The sequence below is a fragment of the Cervus elaphus genome, chromosome 1, assembly GCF_910594005.1.
Source record: "Cervus elaphus chromosome 1, mCerEla1.1, whole genome shotgun sequence".
Taxonomy (NCBI): Eukaryota; Metazoa; Chordata; class Mammalia; order Artiodactyla; family Cervidae; genus Cervus; species Cervus elaphus.
The window spans coordinates 61,740,852-61,759,919 of record NC_057815.1 but is presented as its reverse complement, the minus strand read 5'-3'; the positions used below and the strand labels follow the sequence as shown (position 1 = coordinate 61,759,919).

At 38.9% G+C, this 19,068-nt stretch overlaps 1 protein-coding gene and 1 pseudogene across 1 annotated transcript; one reads left to right on the top strand and one right to left on the bottom strand.

The window, feature by feature from the left end:
- The first annotated feature begins 5,448 nt into the window (after window positions 1-5,448).
- Window positions 5,449-6,692, top strand: LOC122694840 (olfactory receptor 688). The gene has a single exon (XM_043904168.1). The coding sequence runs from the start codon at window positions 5,727-5,729 to the stop codon at window positions 6,690-6,692; it is 966 nt and encodes a 321-aa protein (XP_043760103.1). The 5' UTR covers window positions 5,449-5,726.
- Window positions 6,693-16,955: 10,263 nt separating this feature from the next.
- On the bottom strand, window positions 16,956-18,105 carry LOC122694789 (annotated as a pseudogene).
- Window positions 18,106-19,068: the final 963 nt, after the last annotated feature.

The following is a 19,068-nucleotide window of genomic DNA, read 5'->3' as shown; positions in this document are numbered from 1 at the left end:
ACATGGCTGAGCGAATGAACTGAACTGAACTGAACTGAAATGTACAATGTCTTGAAGGACAATAAAGGCAAGTGGATCCAAAGGGAGGAACTGATCAATTCAGAAAAATAAAGAAGTTTCAGGTAAAATTAAGTTCTAAAAATTATGCCATATTTTTGGCAATTGAGGTCATTAATAGGAGGAATTTCTATGTGATGTTGAAAAATTAAATTGCAGTGAGATGAGATGCATATAGGATGTGAGGATAAGGCAATGACACAAAGGGGTTACTCACGTTTGTGAAGCAGGAAATGGGGGGATCTGTGGAAAGGGCATGGAGTAAAGATACATTTTGAGATGGGGAGACTTCAAAACTTTCTTTAATGAATAACACTATTCATCACACAAGGGTGAATTAATCCCTCATGATCCTGAGCTGAAAAGTTGTCCATCTGGTGGACTGCCCTGGGACTAGAGTTGAAACTACTCCCAGACATTAAGTGGCTAACCCCTAAGAGCCCTTGGGTTCTATTCCTACACGATGTAAAAAAAAAAAAAAGATTTTGGAGGATGCTTGAAATACAGTAAGGAGAGCCTAGAAAGCAGCACACCAGGATTAGACATCTCAGGGATGAAATTTATACAAAAACTCCAACTCTGGGTGTGGCCAGTGAGGAGAGGACTCTGTTCTGAATAACAAAAGGTCGAACACAAGCAACTGAAGCAAGGAGAGCAGGAGCATCTACAGAAGGCATTGCAGCCTGAGAAGCTCTTCAGAGTTCCTTCTGAAATAGCAAACCAATGAATGTATGACCTGCATTTTGGGTAAGGGGATGGATGCATCCTGTGTTCTCATAATTCTGTCCTGATCTATGATTTTGATTATATAACTTATCTTTGCGCTCCATAGTTAGCTCTTGTTTGATATTTCACCTTTAGTTCCTTCCTTCTCTCAGGCTTTCCACATTTCTAGGGACCAAGGTCCATAATTTAGGAAACAGGAGAGAAATGACACTGAGTTCTAAAGTTGTCAGTGAATAAATGATAAACAGAGGGGTCTAAAATAAAAATTCTATATTCAAGATTCTCAGAACAGAAAGTAACTTCAAAGAAAAGACTACTTTATTACATCCAATAAAAAGAAAGACATATAACTTTTAAAGTCACATTCAAGCTGCATTCCTATTAAGTTCAGTTCAGTCACTCAGTCATGTCCAACTCTTTGCGGCCTCATGAATCGCAGCATGCCAGGCCTCCCCGTCCATCATCAACTCCCGGAATTTACTCAAACTCATGTCCATTGAGTCGGTGATGCCATCCAGCCATCTCATCCTCTGTCGACCCTTCTCCTCCTGCCCCCAATCCCTCCCAGCATCAGGGTCTTTTCCAATAAGTCAATTTTGCAGGAGGTGGCCAAAGTATTGGAATTTCAGCTTCAGCATCAGACCTTCCAATGAACACCCAGGATTGATCTCCTTTAGGATGGACTGGTTTGATCTGCTTGCAATTCAAAGGACTCTCAAGAGTCTTCTCCAACACCATAGTTCAAAAGCATCAATTCTTCTGTGCTCAGCCTTCTTTATAGTCCAACTCTCACATCCATACATGCCTACTGGAAAAACCATAGCCTTGACTAGACGGACCTTTGTTGGCAAAGTAATATCTCTGCTTTTTAATATGCTATCTAGGTTGATCATAACTTTCCTTCCAAGGAGTAAGCGTCTTTTAATTTCATGACTGCAATCACCATCTGCAGTGATTTTGGAGCCCAAAAAAATAAAGTCAGCCACTGTTTCCACTGTTTCCCCATCTATTTCCCATGAAGTGATGGGACCAGATGCCATGATCTTAGTTTTCTGAATGTTGAGCTTTAAGCCAACATTTTTACTCTCCTCTTTCACTTTCATCAAAAGGCTCTTTAGTCCCTCTTCACTTTCTGCCATAAGGGTAATGTCATCTGCATATCTGAGGTCAGGAGTGACAGCCGTGAGGAGATACCCCTCGTCCAAGGTAAGAGAAACCCAAGTAAGAGGGTAGGTGTTGCAAGAGGGCATTAGAGGACAGACAAACTGAAACCATAATCACAGAAAACTAGCCAATCTGATCACACGGACCACAGTCTTGTCTAACTCAATGAAACTAAGACATGCCGTGTGGGGCCACCCAAGATGGACGGGTCATGGTGGAGAGGTCTGACAGAATGTGGTCCACTGGAGAAGGAAATGGCAAACCATTTCAGTATTCTTGCCTTGAGAACCCCATGAACAGTATAAATTCCTATTAAAATCTGACAAAAAAACTGAAATAGTTTGCCATCATACTTATTTTACATTAATAATCACTTTTCAACCATTTCTTTGAGATATGAAGCAAAAATTAAGATAAATTAATATCCATAAAAAGAGAAAATAACAATGTATGCAAGAAATTTTTGCTTTACCTAGAACATCAGAAAGAGAATATCAGTGTTAAGAATTTACAACAGTTCAGAAAAATGGTTAATACACAAGACAAAAATAAAACAAATATAACTTCAACATATAATAAATCCAAAATACACTTTATCTGCAAGCATTATTTGGTGGATGTAATACAGACACTCATAAAATGTTTTAAAAATGGCACAAGTTTAGCACAATGGATGAATGAAAAAGGAAATTAAAGAGAAAAATATAATTACACTGAGAAAAATAAATTCAATGAATTTCCATCGGTCATAAATAAACATTAGAATACATAATACAAAAAAGTCATATTCATTTAAAACATCCCAAAATGCTATTTGTCATAATAAGAACAATGCAGAAGAACCAAAAAAGAAAAAAAAAAGCTTTTTGATTGGGTTTGAGATAGGTTCATTTTTATTCAGCTCTTCTTTGTGGACAACTGTGAAAGAGTAGAGGACCAGTGACTCGTTGACAAGGATTCCAGACAAGATATCTAAGGCCATCAGGCCATTGTCCTTCCTTTGACCACCTTAATTAGCTTATCTTTCACATCGTTGTTTCTCAGAGTGTACATCAGTGGGTTCAGCATGGGTGTTACTGTCCCATACACACTGTTATGATACTATCCTCATCTTGGGAAGATTGAGAGTGTGGGCACATATACATTAAGATTTAACAAATGCAGAGAAAAATCATACTTATGAATGAGAAAACTTGATAGCATAAGGACATGAACTTTTTGTCAAAATTAATCTACAAATTTAACATAATTCCAACTAAAACTACTATCTTAGAACTCAACATGGGAATTCTAAGGTTAATCTGGAAAATAAACACCTGAAAAAGATTTTGAATTTAAAGAGAACAATTAATAAGAAAATATAGTTCTATTGTATATCAAATATATTATAAAACTAAAACTTTTCATTCAGTTTTATATTGGCACAAAATTAACTATAAAAAATAAAAATAGTTGATTGCCCAGGTAAAATTTATGCATATGAAAGCTTATTATGTGACACACAAGGCATAATATTCACTTGAAGAGAAATGTAGAAGACATTTCTAATAATTATTAGAAACTGACTTATTTAAATACTTCTCATTAACAGTAAAATTAACTCCATGTACATAAGTTAAGACACAGAACCAGAAGGTCAACCATTAAAAGATGGAGAGTCATAAGAGGTGAATTTGTCAAAATTTTGAGTAAAAATAATTTCTTGTAATTGTTTCCTGTTTGTAAAATGGAATGCTTTGAGAATTTTATGAAAGCTACATGGACCCTTCCCCCAGAATAATGCAAATACAGGCAAAATTTTCTCATATGAATTTGGGAAATTTACAGTTTCTTATAGATACCTTCCATAAATTTTTGGTGAAAGAGTTCTAATTAAGCTGAAAACACATAGGAAAAAAAAAGAAAATAATATAAGTATCAAAGTAAAATACGTACATATACATGTAAAGCCAAACAAAAGCTAGGGGAAATGTCATTTAAAAAATATGAAAATTTTAGTGGCCATTGATAATTTATAAAATTTATAATTTTTTTAAGACTTAAAATTCTTTTAACGTGTTCTCCAATTAGTTAGGAAATGTATATGTACTATATTAAGAAAAAGCACAGAATAAAGGACTCTACTTATGTGAAATTTCCTCTGTATACAAAGATTGCAAAGAAAAATGATGAAAATTAAATGTTTAATGTTAAACATCATTATCTTTGTTGAGATTATGATTTATAGTTACTTGTATTTCAAGTTATTTTTTAGCTTTTTTGTTTTCTAAAAGTGAAACTATATTATTTTTCTTCATCAGTTTCATGGGAAATATACATTTATTATAATCTATAAATGGCATGGTCACTCATTCTTCACATAGATGGTGAAGGATAGAGCCATGATCTTACAGTTAATGCCATCAAATGAAGCAAAGACAGAGATGTGGAAAGGAAATATTGACACCTAAATATTTGACAAGCTAAGGTAGTATTCACAGATAAAGGTAGCAAAAAGAATCTAAGATATTAATGGATTCCAAAGCTTAATGCCCATGTACAGTTTTTGGTGCAAACACTTGAGTATATTATACAACAATTCAAGAATGAACAAAATCAAGAATGTCAGAACAAGGAAGATCAAGTATTACAGGACCAATAATAAGACATGAAGTTACTTAAACAAAAAAGTCTAAATGTGTGCAGTAAATGACTTCCATACTTCTAACCAATACCACACAAAAATCTGGAAGTAGATGGAAGTTTTTTGGTAATTTTCTCTCTTTATACATTTTATTAATAAAGTTGATGATTTAAAATATTCCTTTAACAGACTCGCAGATATAGAAAACAGACTACTGGTTACCAGTGGTGGAGTAGGGGGCCAATGTAGGGATTTTGGGAAGTGAGAGGTACAAACCACTGTGTGTAAGATAGGCTCAAGAGTGTATTGTACAACATGCAGAATACAGTCAATATTTTGTAATAACTGTAAGTGGAAAGTAACCTTTTTAAATTGTATTAAAAATAAAATTTTAAATTAATAAATTTTTTTAAAATAAAAATATTGCTTTAAGTATATCTTTAACATTACTTTCATAACCAAAACAGGAACAAATGGTATTCCTAAAGGGTATTGAACTTTTGGATATGATTTGATGAAAAGGACGCTAAAATTAAATGCAAAAGGTTAAAATTTTGCTGAAGCTTTATCACTTATTAGCGTTTTCAATATATGATTCTTATCTAGACTTATTTAAGTGCTGTTTCCTCTATGCATGTGTGAATAGCAACAGCTGTTTGATGAAGATTAAATGAGATGGGTTTTGTCAGAAACAATTTGTCAGCTTCAGGTGCTGTTTAGAGAAAAGCAAGGTTCTCATTGTAGCTTATTCTCTTTCTTAAGATCTCCAAGAATAGGGAAAACACTTCTGCCGTTAAACTTTACCTCCTGAAAGTCTGGATTCTTTACATATGCATATGTGTTCTGCTTTGTGTTCATAACCCCCACATATTAAAAATAACTACTCAAAATTTCAAGAAAACAAAGCCATAAATCTTCACTTTTATTCTGCTAAAAGCTTTATCTTAGAATCTGTTTTGGCTCTTCCATTGTTCTTATCTGAACTTTTCCCAAGGGCCTCAAGCAAGTTGAGGACATGTTATGCTAAAAAGAACTGAGTCGTTGGTGAATCTTATATCCTTCTACACAAATTTTAACCCTCAACTGGGCTAACTGCAGCCTGTTCTTGTTTTCCCTTAATTCACAGATAAATGTTGAGAAGAAGACATTCCATGACATGGATACTACCCTAACTATAACCAATGGCTCAAGGTTTCAAGTGTCTGAGTTTGTTCTAATGGGGTTTCCAGGCATTCACAGCTGGCAACACTGGCTCTCCCTGCCCCTGGCTCTACTCTACCTCTTAGCTCTTGGTGCCAATCTCCTCATCCTGATCACCATCCATCATGAGTCTACCTTACACCAGCCCATGTATTACTTCCTTGGTATCTTGGCTGTAGTGGACATTGGCCTGGCTACTACCATCATGCCCAAAATCCTGGCCATTTTCTGGTTTAATGCCAAGACCATCGGTCTCTCTGAGTGCTTTGCTCAGATGTATGCCATCAACTCTTTCATGAGCATGGAGTCAGGCATCTTCCTCTGCATGGCTGTGGATAGGTATGTAGCCATTTGCTATCCCCTTCAGTACCCTTCCATAGTCACTGAGACTTTTGTGATCAAAGTCACACTGTCTATGATGCTCAGAAATGGCCTACTGGTCATCCCAGTGCCTGTACTTGCTGCCCAGAGACACTACTGCTCCAGGAATGAGATTGACCACTGCCTATGCTCTAACTTGGGGGTCACCAGTCTGGCCTGTGATGACATCACTATTAATAGATTTTACCATTTGGCCTTGGCTTGGTTTATGGTTGGGAGTGACATGGGTCTGGTCTTTGCTTCCTACATGTTGATTATTCGCTCAGTGCTGAGGTTGAACTCTGCTGAAGCAACATCTAAGGCCCTGAGTACCTGCAGCTCTCATCTCACCCTCATTCTCTTTTTCTACACCGCTATTATTGTAGTATCTGTCACCCATCTGGCAGGAAGAAGGTTTCCCATCATCCCTGTTCTTCTCAATGTGCTGCATAGTGTCATCCCCCCAGCCCTTAACCCTATGGTGTATGCCCTTAGGACCCAGGAGTTGAGAGTGGGCTTCCAAAGGTTGTTTGGTCTGGGTGAGAATATGTCTAGGAAGTGAGCCAGCTTTAAATAGCAGAAAGTTATCATCGGTATTGAAAGCTCACAGGCTTTGGAGCCCAGTCATTCTGGGACAAAATTTTAATGTCGCAATTACTAGGATCATCAATTCAAATTAATTCACCTATTTTCCATAGTACATACTATGTGCAAGGCACTGTTCTAGACATTTCACAAATATTAACTCATTTAATTCCCAGAACAACCCTGTGAAGCAAGACCCATTGTTATTTACACATTTTGCAGATGAGGCAAGAAAGTTGAGAAACTTTCCTAAGGTCAAATAGGAAGGAAATTTTAGAGTGAGGCTGGAACCCAAGCAAAACTTAGGCCATGAATATTCAAGGAATTGAATCATCTTCTTTGACAGAGTGAGTTAAATAGAAAGGCTTTATTGTATCTATGGACAAGGCTTATCTACGAACCATCTGCTTTCACCTGTTTTTTTAACGGTGTTCCCATACACCCAGGGCAGAAGTATTGCAGCTGATAAAAAGCAGTGTACTAATGCATGGGGCAAACTGCCTGTTTCTCTTTCCATATGCTTGGACTAAGTCCCTGAGATCCTTTAACCTCTGGGGGAGGGAAAAATAAATCCCAAAAGTACTGGAATTTCTTCTAATCTTACCATCCAAGAGATTGGATTTCCAATTCTACCAACAGGCTGATAAGGATAATTCAGATAAAGCCTCCCAGGTAGAGTAAGGGTATAAAGAGAATGGAAAACTAACAAATTAGTAAAAACTATGTGGCTAAGATCTGAGTGTCAAAGAAAACTCAGATTTCTTTTCTGTTCCAACATATAAAAAGAACTTAGAAGTTGCCACTCCCATCCTTATATCAAGATGAACCTGAACAAACTAAAAATCAACTGTTTTTCTGGACCCATCAGAGAACTGAAATCACAGAACTAACAACCTGGAATCAGAGAAATACCCCCCACTCCAGGTAAGATATGTCTCTAATAAAGTCTTTTCCCCTGGAGAGGAGGCATCTAACATGGAGCATGCTCTGGGCTTATTTCACAACCCATTCTTGGATCTTTACTATAAGAATCTGCTAGAATTGCTGGATTTAAAGTGTGGAGCCTCCCTAAGACTACAGCTCCAAGTGTTTCTCATTTTCAAACTAGTCCACACACATCCTCCAGGATTTGTTTAAATTACCTTTGAAGTCTTCCTACCGGCTTATGGCTCCAGTAGCTTCTGCTTCTATTAGCCAGATTCTCTGTATTCTCTGTCTTTACCTGTCCCCCCAGATTTGGGGGTAGAAGTTACCCTGCAATGTCAATTCTCTGATGAGTCCAAGAAAAATCACTGAATTTCCTTTTTTTCGGCTTTTTGTTGTTGTTGTTGTAAGGATAGGAGTGATGATAAAAAGCTCTTTACAGGTCAGAAGTTCTAGTATTGGATTATAACTAAAGTACAAAATAAATATCCATGACCCCATTCTGATATAAACAAATGACCCAATAAATAAATATGTAAGGGAGAATAGACAAATTTCTTAAGCAGAAAAATTCTAAATAATATGTGTAGATACACCACCTTCAAGTAGGTGAAGCATAATTCCTTATTTCTTAAGTGCATAGTGATATCTTCCCAGAAGTCTGCCTTAGTTGCAAGTAGAAAAAGGAAAATACAATAAAAACATGTATTTGAAAGCCTAAATTTTATAGATTTGCATACCCTCTTCTTCAATATGCTGTCAGTTAGCCGAATATTAGCAATTTCTTGAATCAAACTGCCCTTCCCCAACTGCAGATTCCCTGCAGATATAGGACCTTTAAAACCGGGGTTACCACATGGCTGAGAGCCAGAGAGACACATTTTTTTTTTCATTAACTGCTCAGATTAAGACACTCCTACTTAAAAGTGTCTTCCAACTCTGGAGAGAGTGAAGAGTGAACAGCTGTGTTATGGCAAAGGACTGGCCAGCACATGGCACAGAACATCAGGAAGGAGAGAGATGTGCCTCCTTAACTTTAGGTAACAAACTATTAGGATTGTGTCTGCCTGTATATGAGACAATAGATAATAGTGGCCAACCACTGGAGTTTATTTTTCTCATCACACACACATACACACCACAGTCAGGCAGTTCAGAATTATTAAAGCCACACTGTTGTACCATGCTGGGAAAGATTGAAGGCGAAAAGAGCAGGGGGCGGCAGAGGAAGAGAGAGTGAGATAGCATCACCAACTCAATGGACATGAATTTGAGCAAACTCCAAGAGATAGTGAGGGACAGATGAGCCTGGAGTGCTGCAGTCCGTGAAGTTGCAAAGTGTCGGATATGACTTAGCAACTGAACAAGAGCAACAATTGTGACATGAAGGAATCAGGCTCTTTCGACTTTCTGCTCTGTCATTCTAAACTATAGATACCTTACTCCACATTCATCCCCACATTCCAGACAAGAAGGAAATTATTTAAAAGGGAGTCTCGACAGACTTTTACTCATACCTGGTTGGCCGGAAATGAGTCTGTTGTTCAGATCCGATTGCAAGAAAGACTCAAAAGTTAAGTCTTTTACATTCCTAGCCTCTGTGATGGTGGAATGTTATAGAAAGTTGGGTTTGAATATGTTCTGAATGAACTAACTTCTGAAAACAGAAAATACACATCACATTCTTTCCATGCAATATTTTAAGAAATATATAACATAATGTACCATGAAGAAGGTCTCAACGATTCCACAGTAAATAAGTTCCAAAGATCTCTGAATCCACATGACAAATTCAGCATTTACGGCAGCCTCCTCCTTCCACTCTAAAACCTAGCAATACTGACAAGATAGTCAATAATAAGTCAATCTATAACACAATGCAAAACAAATGCAGAGCCATTTTAAAAAGAGAAAATGTAAAGAAACTCCAAAAGAAGAAACACATCTATAACAGAATTATCAGAAAGAATGGAAGCCTAAAAGGTGCATGGAAAAGGACTGCTACAAACATAATACTGATTCAGATTCAGAAATGTCTGATGCTATAACAGCAGGGTGGGCATTAGAAAATCTACTTGCTGATTAAAGGGTAGCAGAGTGGGAGCAGGTAGGCAGGAGAGCCTTTTGCAAATACACTTTTAGACAAGAAGTGAGCCAAAAGTCAGGCAAGAGGGGTGAGCGTTCAGAATAGTGGTGACTGGGTCAGAAAATAGGACAGTGACCCAAATGGATGCAAATATTCATGCCCCATGAGACATGGGAAAGAAGCTTAACCATAAATCTACCCCTGGCACACCCCACACCTCCCCAATAACAGGTTGCATCAAACAAATACAGCAGCATTCTGAGATTGCCAACTAGAAAGAGAAACAATTAGCCAATGACCAAGATGGCTTGGTCTAAACTTTAGACAGATTTCTTCCCTGTTAGCATCTAGCCTCCCTGTTCTTAGGACAGTTGCTTGAGAAAACTTGTAAATTCTTTCTCTGCCCTTTTGCCATATAAATAAATCTTCTCCCAATCATCTCTCAGTTTTACAACCTAGAAATGTCTTTCTCAAGGCCTAGGAACTTTCTCCTAAAATATAAACACCAAAGGAGATAGCACCCTATCTCTCAGCCTCTATGGAGCCTAACTTCTAAGAGCAGCAATTAGCAAGCACAGATGGCCTAATCAAGACAAAAGCCTTTGCAATCTCAGGAATAGCTCCATATGCATGACAAATCCTATTGATCAACCTCTCCCTAAAGTCCTCCACTACTTCCCCACTAGCTCAGCCCAGGGCTGAAACCATTTCTCCTGACACCTGCTGCTGCTACTGCTACTAAGTCGCTTCAGTCGTGTCCGACTCTGTGAAACCCCATAGACAGCAGCCCACCAGGCTCCTCCATCCCTGGGATTCTCCAGGCAAGAACACTGGAGTGGGTTGCCATTTCCTTCTCCAATGCACAGAAGTGAGAAGTGAAAGTGAAGTTGCTCAGCCGTGTCCAACTCTTAGCAACCCCATGGATTGCAGCCTACCAGGCTCCTCCATCCACGGAATTTTCCAGGCAAAAGAGTACCGGAGTGGGGTGCCATTGCCTTCTCCCTCCTGACACCTACCCCAGCCCAATTCCACTTTTTGTTTCAGTAGAACTGAGCATCTAGACCTGGTCTGTGTTGTCTCCCTGACTGCTGGCAATAGTATCAAATAAAATCAACTTCCATTTGCTCATCCTGTTCAGTGCAATGTTTCTTTACTACCAAATACAAAATTTTTGAGGAAAACCAACATGAAAGAGGGACATAAATGTTAACAAACATAACTCACACAAGAAAAGATAGAATAAATTCAACAAAATCAACCCAAAAAAAGAAACTCCTCTAGAGGTAACCTTCTCTACGCCAACTCTCTTCTTCAGGAATCCAGTCACACAACCCTTCACAGCTAGAGGTGGTGACATGTGCTGTTATTTACCAGCCCTAGATAACTACATTTAGGACCCAGGCTCTCTTACTGACCACATCCTAATAAATAGTCCCTTTGTAAGCAATTTGAGAAATAGTACAAAATTTTTGAGCCTCCCTGATAGTTCAGTTAGTAAAGAATCTACCTGCGATGCAGGAGACCCCGGATAGATTCCTGGGTCAGGAAGATCCACTGCAGAAGGGATAGGTTACCCACTCCAGTATTCTTGGGCTTCCCTGTGGCTCAGCTGGTAAAGAATCCGCCTGCAATGTGGGAGACCTGGGTCTGATTCCTACATTGGGAAGATCCTCTGGAGAAGGGAAAGGCTACCCACGCCAGTATCCTGGCCTGGAGAATTCCATGGACTATATACTCCATGGGATCACAGAGTCAGACACGATTGACTTTCACTTTCACTTGTAAAGTAATTTGAGAAATAGTAAAGTTTTGGCAAGAATGTGGGGAAAAGGGGATACCTGCATCCTGTTGGAGGAAATGAAAATTGGTGCAGACATTATGGAAAACAGTATGGGTTTCCTCAGAAAATTAAAAATAGAACAAATGTATCACCCAACATGTCCACTCTTAGTATTTATCCAAAAAAAAATAAAAGTACTAATTTGAAAAGACACCTGTACCCCCATGTTCACTGCAGCTTAGAAGATAATAGGCAGATCCTGAGGATAGAGGAATGAGACTGGAAAGTACCATGGAAAGACCTAGGGATAAATATGTGGAACAGAGTTTTTTTAAGTTGACAGTCATTTACTGAGGTGCATGATATGGGAGAGAGGAAGTCTGTTGACAGAGGAGAAAGTGATACATACACTCAGTTCTGCTGTGTCACTTGGTTTGAACACACAAATATGTCGCAAAACCAGTGATATGTTTTGAAAAAATTTGAGCATAACTGAATTTCGCATTCAGTGGTACTCTTTATATTTTTTTCTCTCTCTTTTTTTTAACATGTCATTGACAAAGTTTTTGCGTATTGTGCTCCTAACTCCATTCTTCCATAAATCCTATGGATTTCATGTGGGATTTGCATAGCGTGGTGATTTTTAAGATTTCATAATGTAACATGTGTCACATTATAACAAAACTGACTTTACTTACTAAAATGAGTGGGGAGAAGGGAGAACACATCTTTTTTTTTCCAGCCATGCAGGACCTTAGGACCAAACCTGTGCCCCTTGAAGCGGAAGCTCAGTGCCCTAACTTCTGGACAGCCAGGAAATTCCTAAGAACACAGCTTATACCTACAATTCAACCTGGCAGAACTGTTCATCTGCTGGTACTGCCTTCCAAGACTAGGTTTGAAAGGGATGGTTCACAGATGACCAAGATAAACCCCCAAAGTCACCAAGGGTCCCTCCTGCTGGAGTGAGACAATAACCTGCCTCAAGCAGTGAGCCAGGGAGGGTCGGAGCAAGATCAGGTCATTTCACAGCTGTGATGTAGCCCCCAAACCCCAGGAGTGGTAGGGAGGGGGATAGATTTGCTCTGAGCCACAAACGGCTAAGCAGAGGCAGCAGCAGCCATGGCACGGAAGCAGCCCTGATGACGCACCAACCTGATGATAGCTTCACGGTGCCTCACGGTGCCTCTGCAGTAATAAGTAAGCCAGCCAATACCAAGACACTGGGAGGGGAGTCAGGGGAGGCAGCCCACCCCACTAGGATTCTGGCCTGCACTATACTCTGGCTCACTATCCCTGGATTTCTCACCCTGCCTGTCTTGATCTTCCATTAGTCTCTTCACTTGTGCAAGGGTTAATAGCTGTATCTGGAACAAGGCTAAGGAGATGAGGCCGAGCTCTAACAGTCCTTGTTGAATGGTGAGGCGATCCAGCCAGAGGACTATGCAAAGAAAAACTTCTCAGCTATCACAGGGTCAGGCACAACTAGAGAGCCTGTGCACAATGAAGAATCCTAAGACCTGATGCAGCCAAATAGATAAATGTTTTTTTAAGTAATATAAATGAAAATAAATACAAGAGGTAGTTCCTGCCTAAGTAGAACTAAACATATTGTTTTCAATGAGAGGAATTTATATTTAATATAAAATATATGAAATATAACTGAAATGCCCATCAGTTGATGAATGGATAAACAAAACAAGGCATAGCCATATACTGATATATTATTCAACAACAAAAAAGAATGAAGTACTGACACTATGTTACATGCTACAACACTGACGAACCTTAAAAACATTATGCTAATTAAAAGAGCCAGACATGAAAGGTCATATATTGTATAGTTCCATATATATGAAATGTGCATAGTAAACAAAGCCATAGAGACAGAAAGTAGACAAGTGTTTGTTGGTGGCTGGGATGCTGAGGGAATGATGATAATTGCTAATGGGTAACAGATTCGTTTTTGTGAAGACAAAAGTGTTCTGGAATTAGATAGCAGGTGATAGTTGCACAACTGTGAATATACTAAAAACTATTGAACTGTATGCTTTAAAAGGGTAAATTTATAGTATGTGAATTAAGCAATTTTTTTTAACGTTGCCAAATGCTTGTCTAACAGTGAAAGCAGCAGATTTTCATTCAGCATAGTAAAAAATGCAAGAATGTAACAAATTCTTCTGTGGCTTGACAAAGGCTGACCTCCCTCACTATATATGGAGCCAATTTGTATTGAAAACACAAAGCTTTCTGGAAGAAATTAATGAGATCACCTGCCCCAAAATCTCTTCATTTTGTAGTTTAATATAATATTACCTTCCCTGATGAGTGGAAGAAGATGATCTCAACAATCTAAACCTATCTGCATCTTTTTGTCATGAATTTTTTTAATTGAAGTACAGTTCATTTACAATATTATATTTGTTTCAAGTGTTTTGCCACACAGATGAAAAACAGATGACAAATGGAGGGGGCTAGTTCCCATACTTCCCATGGTTTCATATCCTTCAATTCAGTTCAGTTCAGTCACTGTCATGTCTGACTCTTTGCGACCCCATGAATCGCAGCACACCAGGCCTCCCTGTCCAACACCAACTTCTGGAGTTTACCCAAATTCATGTCCATTGAGTCAGTGATGCCATCCAACCATCTCATCCTCTGTCATCCCTTTTTCCTCCTGCCCTCAATCTTTCCCAGCATCAGGGTCTTTTCAAATGAGTCAGTTCTTCACATCAGGTGGCCAAAGTATTGGAGTTTCAGCTTCAACATCAGTCCTTCCAATGAACACAAAGGACTGATCTCCTTTAGGATAGACTGGTTGGATCTTCCTGCAGTCCAAGGGACTCTCAAGAGTCTTCTCCAACACCACAGTTCAAAAGCATCAATTCTTCTGCGCTCAGCTTTCCTTACAGTCCAACTCCCACATCCATACATGACTACTAGAAAAACCATAGCCTTGACTAGACTTCATATCCTTACCCTTCTTAGTTTCTTGGTCTTTCTTCAATCTGGTAAGATAGTAAGCTCCAGTTTTACTTACAACCTGTGTTCTATTTTGGTTAACTGCAACACAAAACACAGAACAGTGTCTTTGCAGTTTATCTAACCTCCCTCTTTTTTCTCTCATTTGTACACTGGGAACAACCCTATTACCATATGTAACTCGGATGTTGATGAAATTGAAAGAGAATAGAAGAAATTTTACATTGAATGTACATCCTTCCAGGCTTCTCTGTCCATGGGATTTTCCAGGCAAGAGTACTGGAGTGGGTAGCCATTCCTTCTCCAAGGGATCTTCCCCACCCAGGGATCGAACCTGGGTCTCCTGAATTCTAGGCAGATTCTTTACCAACTGAGCTACCAGGGAAGCACGTACAGTCCATAAAGGAGTAATTTTTAAATTTTTGCAATAAAATTCAAAGCTTGGACAAATAATTCCAAGTGCCTTTGGTAGGGGATGGCGGGGGGTGGGGGGGGTGTCTAAATGAATTTTTACCATTTTTCTCTCTCCACTGAACCTGTGCAAAAGTCAGTGTGTCTAGCACAGGACTCTGAACCCCAGTGCTGCCTAACAAATTCTATGTGAATGACTCATAGGACAATAAATTTAGGGTCCTTCTCTCTATATATATATATATAAAATTCTGGACTATGTACTGAGGACAGACTTCATGAGGCTTCTGGATGAATTCACACATGTGTATCATCAGCTCCTTGGAAGACAGATTCTCCAGCACTGTGGAGCAGTGGTAGGAACCATTAGGTGACCACTCAGAATATGTAGTTTAATGTAGAGCAGGACATGAAAGCAGAAAGCCTCAAGTAATCAGCCCTTAAGCCAGGATGGGTGGACTTGAGAGCTGTGTTTAAAGATAGCTGTGTGAAGAGAAGTTGCATTCTTTTCCAACAAGTCATGCTGACTCTTCCACCAATGATCAGCAATTTCAGACTCCAAAGTGTAGGAGCAGAAGAGAACTAATTCACTGAAGAGGCTTCCAGATTAACCCAATTGCTTTCATGTATCCATCTGGAGGGGGCATAAGAATAATTGTAATACTCTATAGAGTACTTGGCAGCTTAAGAATTGCCCAAAACACAATCTCATTTAATCTTCATTAAATCCTGTTAGTTAAATATGCTTTTCATTATTCAAAAATTATGAAAATTGGTGACTGTATTAGTAAGCATACAACTTGAAATTTTTAGCTATTTGACACAATAAAACATTACTTGCCATTCACACAGAAAAGGAAAAAATGATAATATTGTAGGTTGAATGACCACTGATGGCTTTCCTCCAAGTGTTTTTTCCCAGGCTTATTGAGATATAACTGACATATAACATGTGTAAGTGTATGCACATGTATAAATTTACATGACTTTATGTAAATCAACATGCACAATATGTTGACTTGATACTCTCATATATTTCAAAATGATCACCACTATAGTATCGCTAACACCTCTACCCCAACATATGATTATCATTTTTTGTGTGTGGTGAGAATATTTAAGATCTACTCTGTAAGCAGTTCTCAAGTGTATTATACAGCATTATTAGCTATAGTTATCATATTGTACATTAGATCCCCAGAACTTAATTGTCTTAAGACTGGAAGTTTGTACACGCCAACCAACATTTTTCCATTTTTCCCACTTCCCAGACACTGGTAATCACAATTCCATTGTTTCTGTGAGTTCGGTTTTTTAGATTCCACATGTAAGCTTTATAGTACATGTCTTTGTGTCTAACTTATTTCACTCTAATGCTTCATATTTCATATTTATTCATATTTATTCATTCTGCTGTCAGTGGACATTTAGGTTGTTTCCATGTCTTGGCTATGGTAAGCGGTGCTGCAATGAACATGAGGCTGCATGTATCCTTTCAAATCATGTTTTTCTGTAGATATATGCCTAGGAGTTGGATTGCAGGGTTGTATGGTAGCTGTACTCTTAGTTTTTAAAGGAACCTCCATACTCCAACAGTATAATTTTTAAAACACTCTTTTATATTCATTATCTAATTTTATTTGTAAAATAAACTTGTGATTATGATGGCAGTGGTGTTGGAGGTGATGATGTTCTTGGAAGATAAGCAGGAAGTAGAGCAACCTCTGGAAACATTGGAAATCTCATATACATGAAATCTAAAACATCTTCCTCAGGCAACAAACTTCAAGTTAGAATTCTAGCTAACATTGAGAGTCCACTAAATGCTAAGCAATGTACCATGTTGTTTGCAGATTTAATTTAAACTTTAGAGCCCAGGTACAATGTTTCATTTTATAGGTTAGGACTAAATTTCCAAAAAGTGGGAATCTACCCATGGTCAAAAATCAGAAAGTAAGGGAGCCAGGATTTAAATCCAGATGCATTTTATTCCAAAGCCCATGTGCTTTCTTCTGCAACACTATAGCATCTAAATTTGGGAACTTGGTAAGTTCTCTTTTCTCCTGTTGCTTTGAAAACTGTAAAGGAGCCAGGAGCTTTCTCAAGACTTTCCCACAACAGATAGCATGTGAGCCACACTGTCCCTGATTTCCTTGGTCTTTGCTCCATGGATGATGGGATTAAGCATGGGGGAAATTAACACATAGAGATTTGCCAGAAGGATGTGGATATGGTGAGGAATGTTCTTGCCAAAGTGATAGGTCAGGAAAGTGAAAAAGGATGGGATGAAAAATAGAATGAATCCAATGTGGGAACCACAAGTATTGACAGCCTTGTGCCAGGCATCCTGGGAAGGAAGTCTAAACACGGCTTGGAGGATCAAAGTGTAGGAAATATCAGTGAGTGCAACATCTACCAAAACTGATGCCATTGGCACTGAGAAGCCATACCAGATATTGACGGTGATGCCAGCACAGGCCAATTTGGTTACCCCCAATGAGTTCACAGTATGAGTGGGGGAATGAATGACGTTGGCTCAACAGTATGGCAGCCTCTTCAGCAAGAATATGATAGGGAAAACTGCCCCAGGGTCCTGTCCCCATATTGCCTGGCTCATTTTTATGATTGCAGTAAGAGTTAAGCTGAGATGGTTGGATGGCATCACTGACTCGATGGACATGAGTTTGAGCAAGCTCTGGGAGTCGGTGATGGACAGGGAGGCCTGATGCGCTGCAGTCCATGGGGTCACAAAGAGTTGGACATGACTGAGCAACTGAACTGAACTGAGGAATTAAGACAGCTGTGTGCCTCAAAGGAGTACAAATGGCCACGTAGCAGTCAAATGCCATGGCCAGAAGGATTCCTGACTCAGTTACAAAGGCAACGTGGATGAAAAACATTTTAGTGATGCAGGCATCAAAGGCAATCTCCCCAGCATGGAACCAGAAGATAGCAAGAGCCTTGGGCACAGTGGTGGTGGACAGCAGAATGTCAGTACCAGCCAGCATGGATAGGAAGACATATGTAGGGTTCATGGAGAGTGCATTCATTGAGGACGACAAGCATGAGGGCTCCATTTCCCAAGGCTGCAGTGATGTATGGCAGGCAGAAGGGGATGGAGAGCCAGGTGTGGTAGTTCTCCAGTCCTAGTATATCAAGTAGAACAAACACAATGAGGTGGAAGGTGGTGAGGTTAGCACCAAACATGCCTGCTTTTGGAGTCTGTCTATGAAGACCACAGAAATTAGGAGTCATTGAGCAGAATCAGCCATAAGTTTCACTAAAGTTGAACATTAGATAATGAAATCAATCACTAATGCCTTGACTTAGCATATATAATGTTAGGCTTTCACTTCCTAGCCTAGCACTGCAAACATAAATATAGACATAGGTTCCTGATCACAACTCAGCAATGTCTAGAATACAGACATAACTTACCATTCTCACTCACATGCTTCTACTCAGGCTTTGGCCATCCTTCACCCATTCTGTCGCAATAGCTTCATAACTAATCTAGTCCCTTCCTCTCCTAGCTTCCCAACCTCAACCTTTCCACAGCCATCAGCTATACTGCAGCCTGGGTGGTATGCTCAAAACAAAACAAAAAAATCTTTCTATGTTTCCTCTTACAAACCTTACATAATTATATACATATATATAAGTGAAAGTGAAAGTCACTTAGTTGTGTATGACTCTTTGCAACCCCATGAACTATACAGTCCATGGAATTCTCCAGGCCGGAATACTAGAGTGGGTAGCCATTCCCTTCTCCAGGGGATCTTCCCAATGCAGGGATCGAACCCAGGTCTCCCACATTGCAGGTGGATTCTTTACCAGCTGAGCCACCAAGGAAAGTATATATATATATACTGTATATATGTATATATATTACATACATTTATATATACATTATATATATACATACAATATATGTATATATATATTACATACATTTTTTTCTCTTAAAAAAATTATAGATATCAAGGGAACATTTCATGCAAGGATGGGCATGATAAAGGACAGAAACAATAAGTATCTAACAGAGATTAAGACAAGGTGGCAAGAATACACAGAACTGTACAAAAAAAAGTCTTAGTGATCTGAATAACTACGATGGTGTAGTCACTCACCTAGAACCAGACATCCTGGAGTGTGAAGTCAAGTGGACCT

Bases quoted from the DNA above. Each gene is read 5' to 3' on its own strand.
- LOC122694840 (XM_043904168.1), top strand. From the start codon at position 5,727: ATGGATACTACCCTAACTATAACCAATGGCTCAAGGTTTCAAGTGTCT.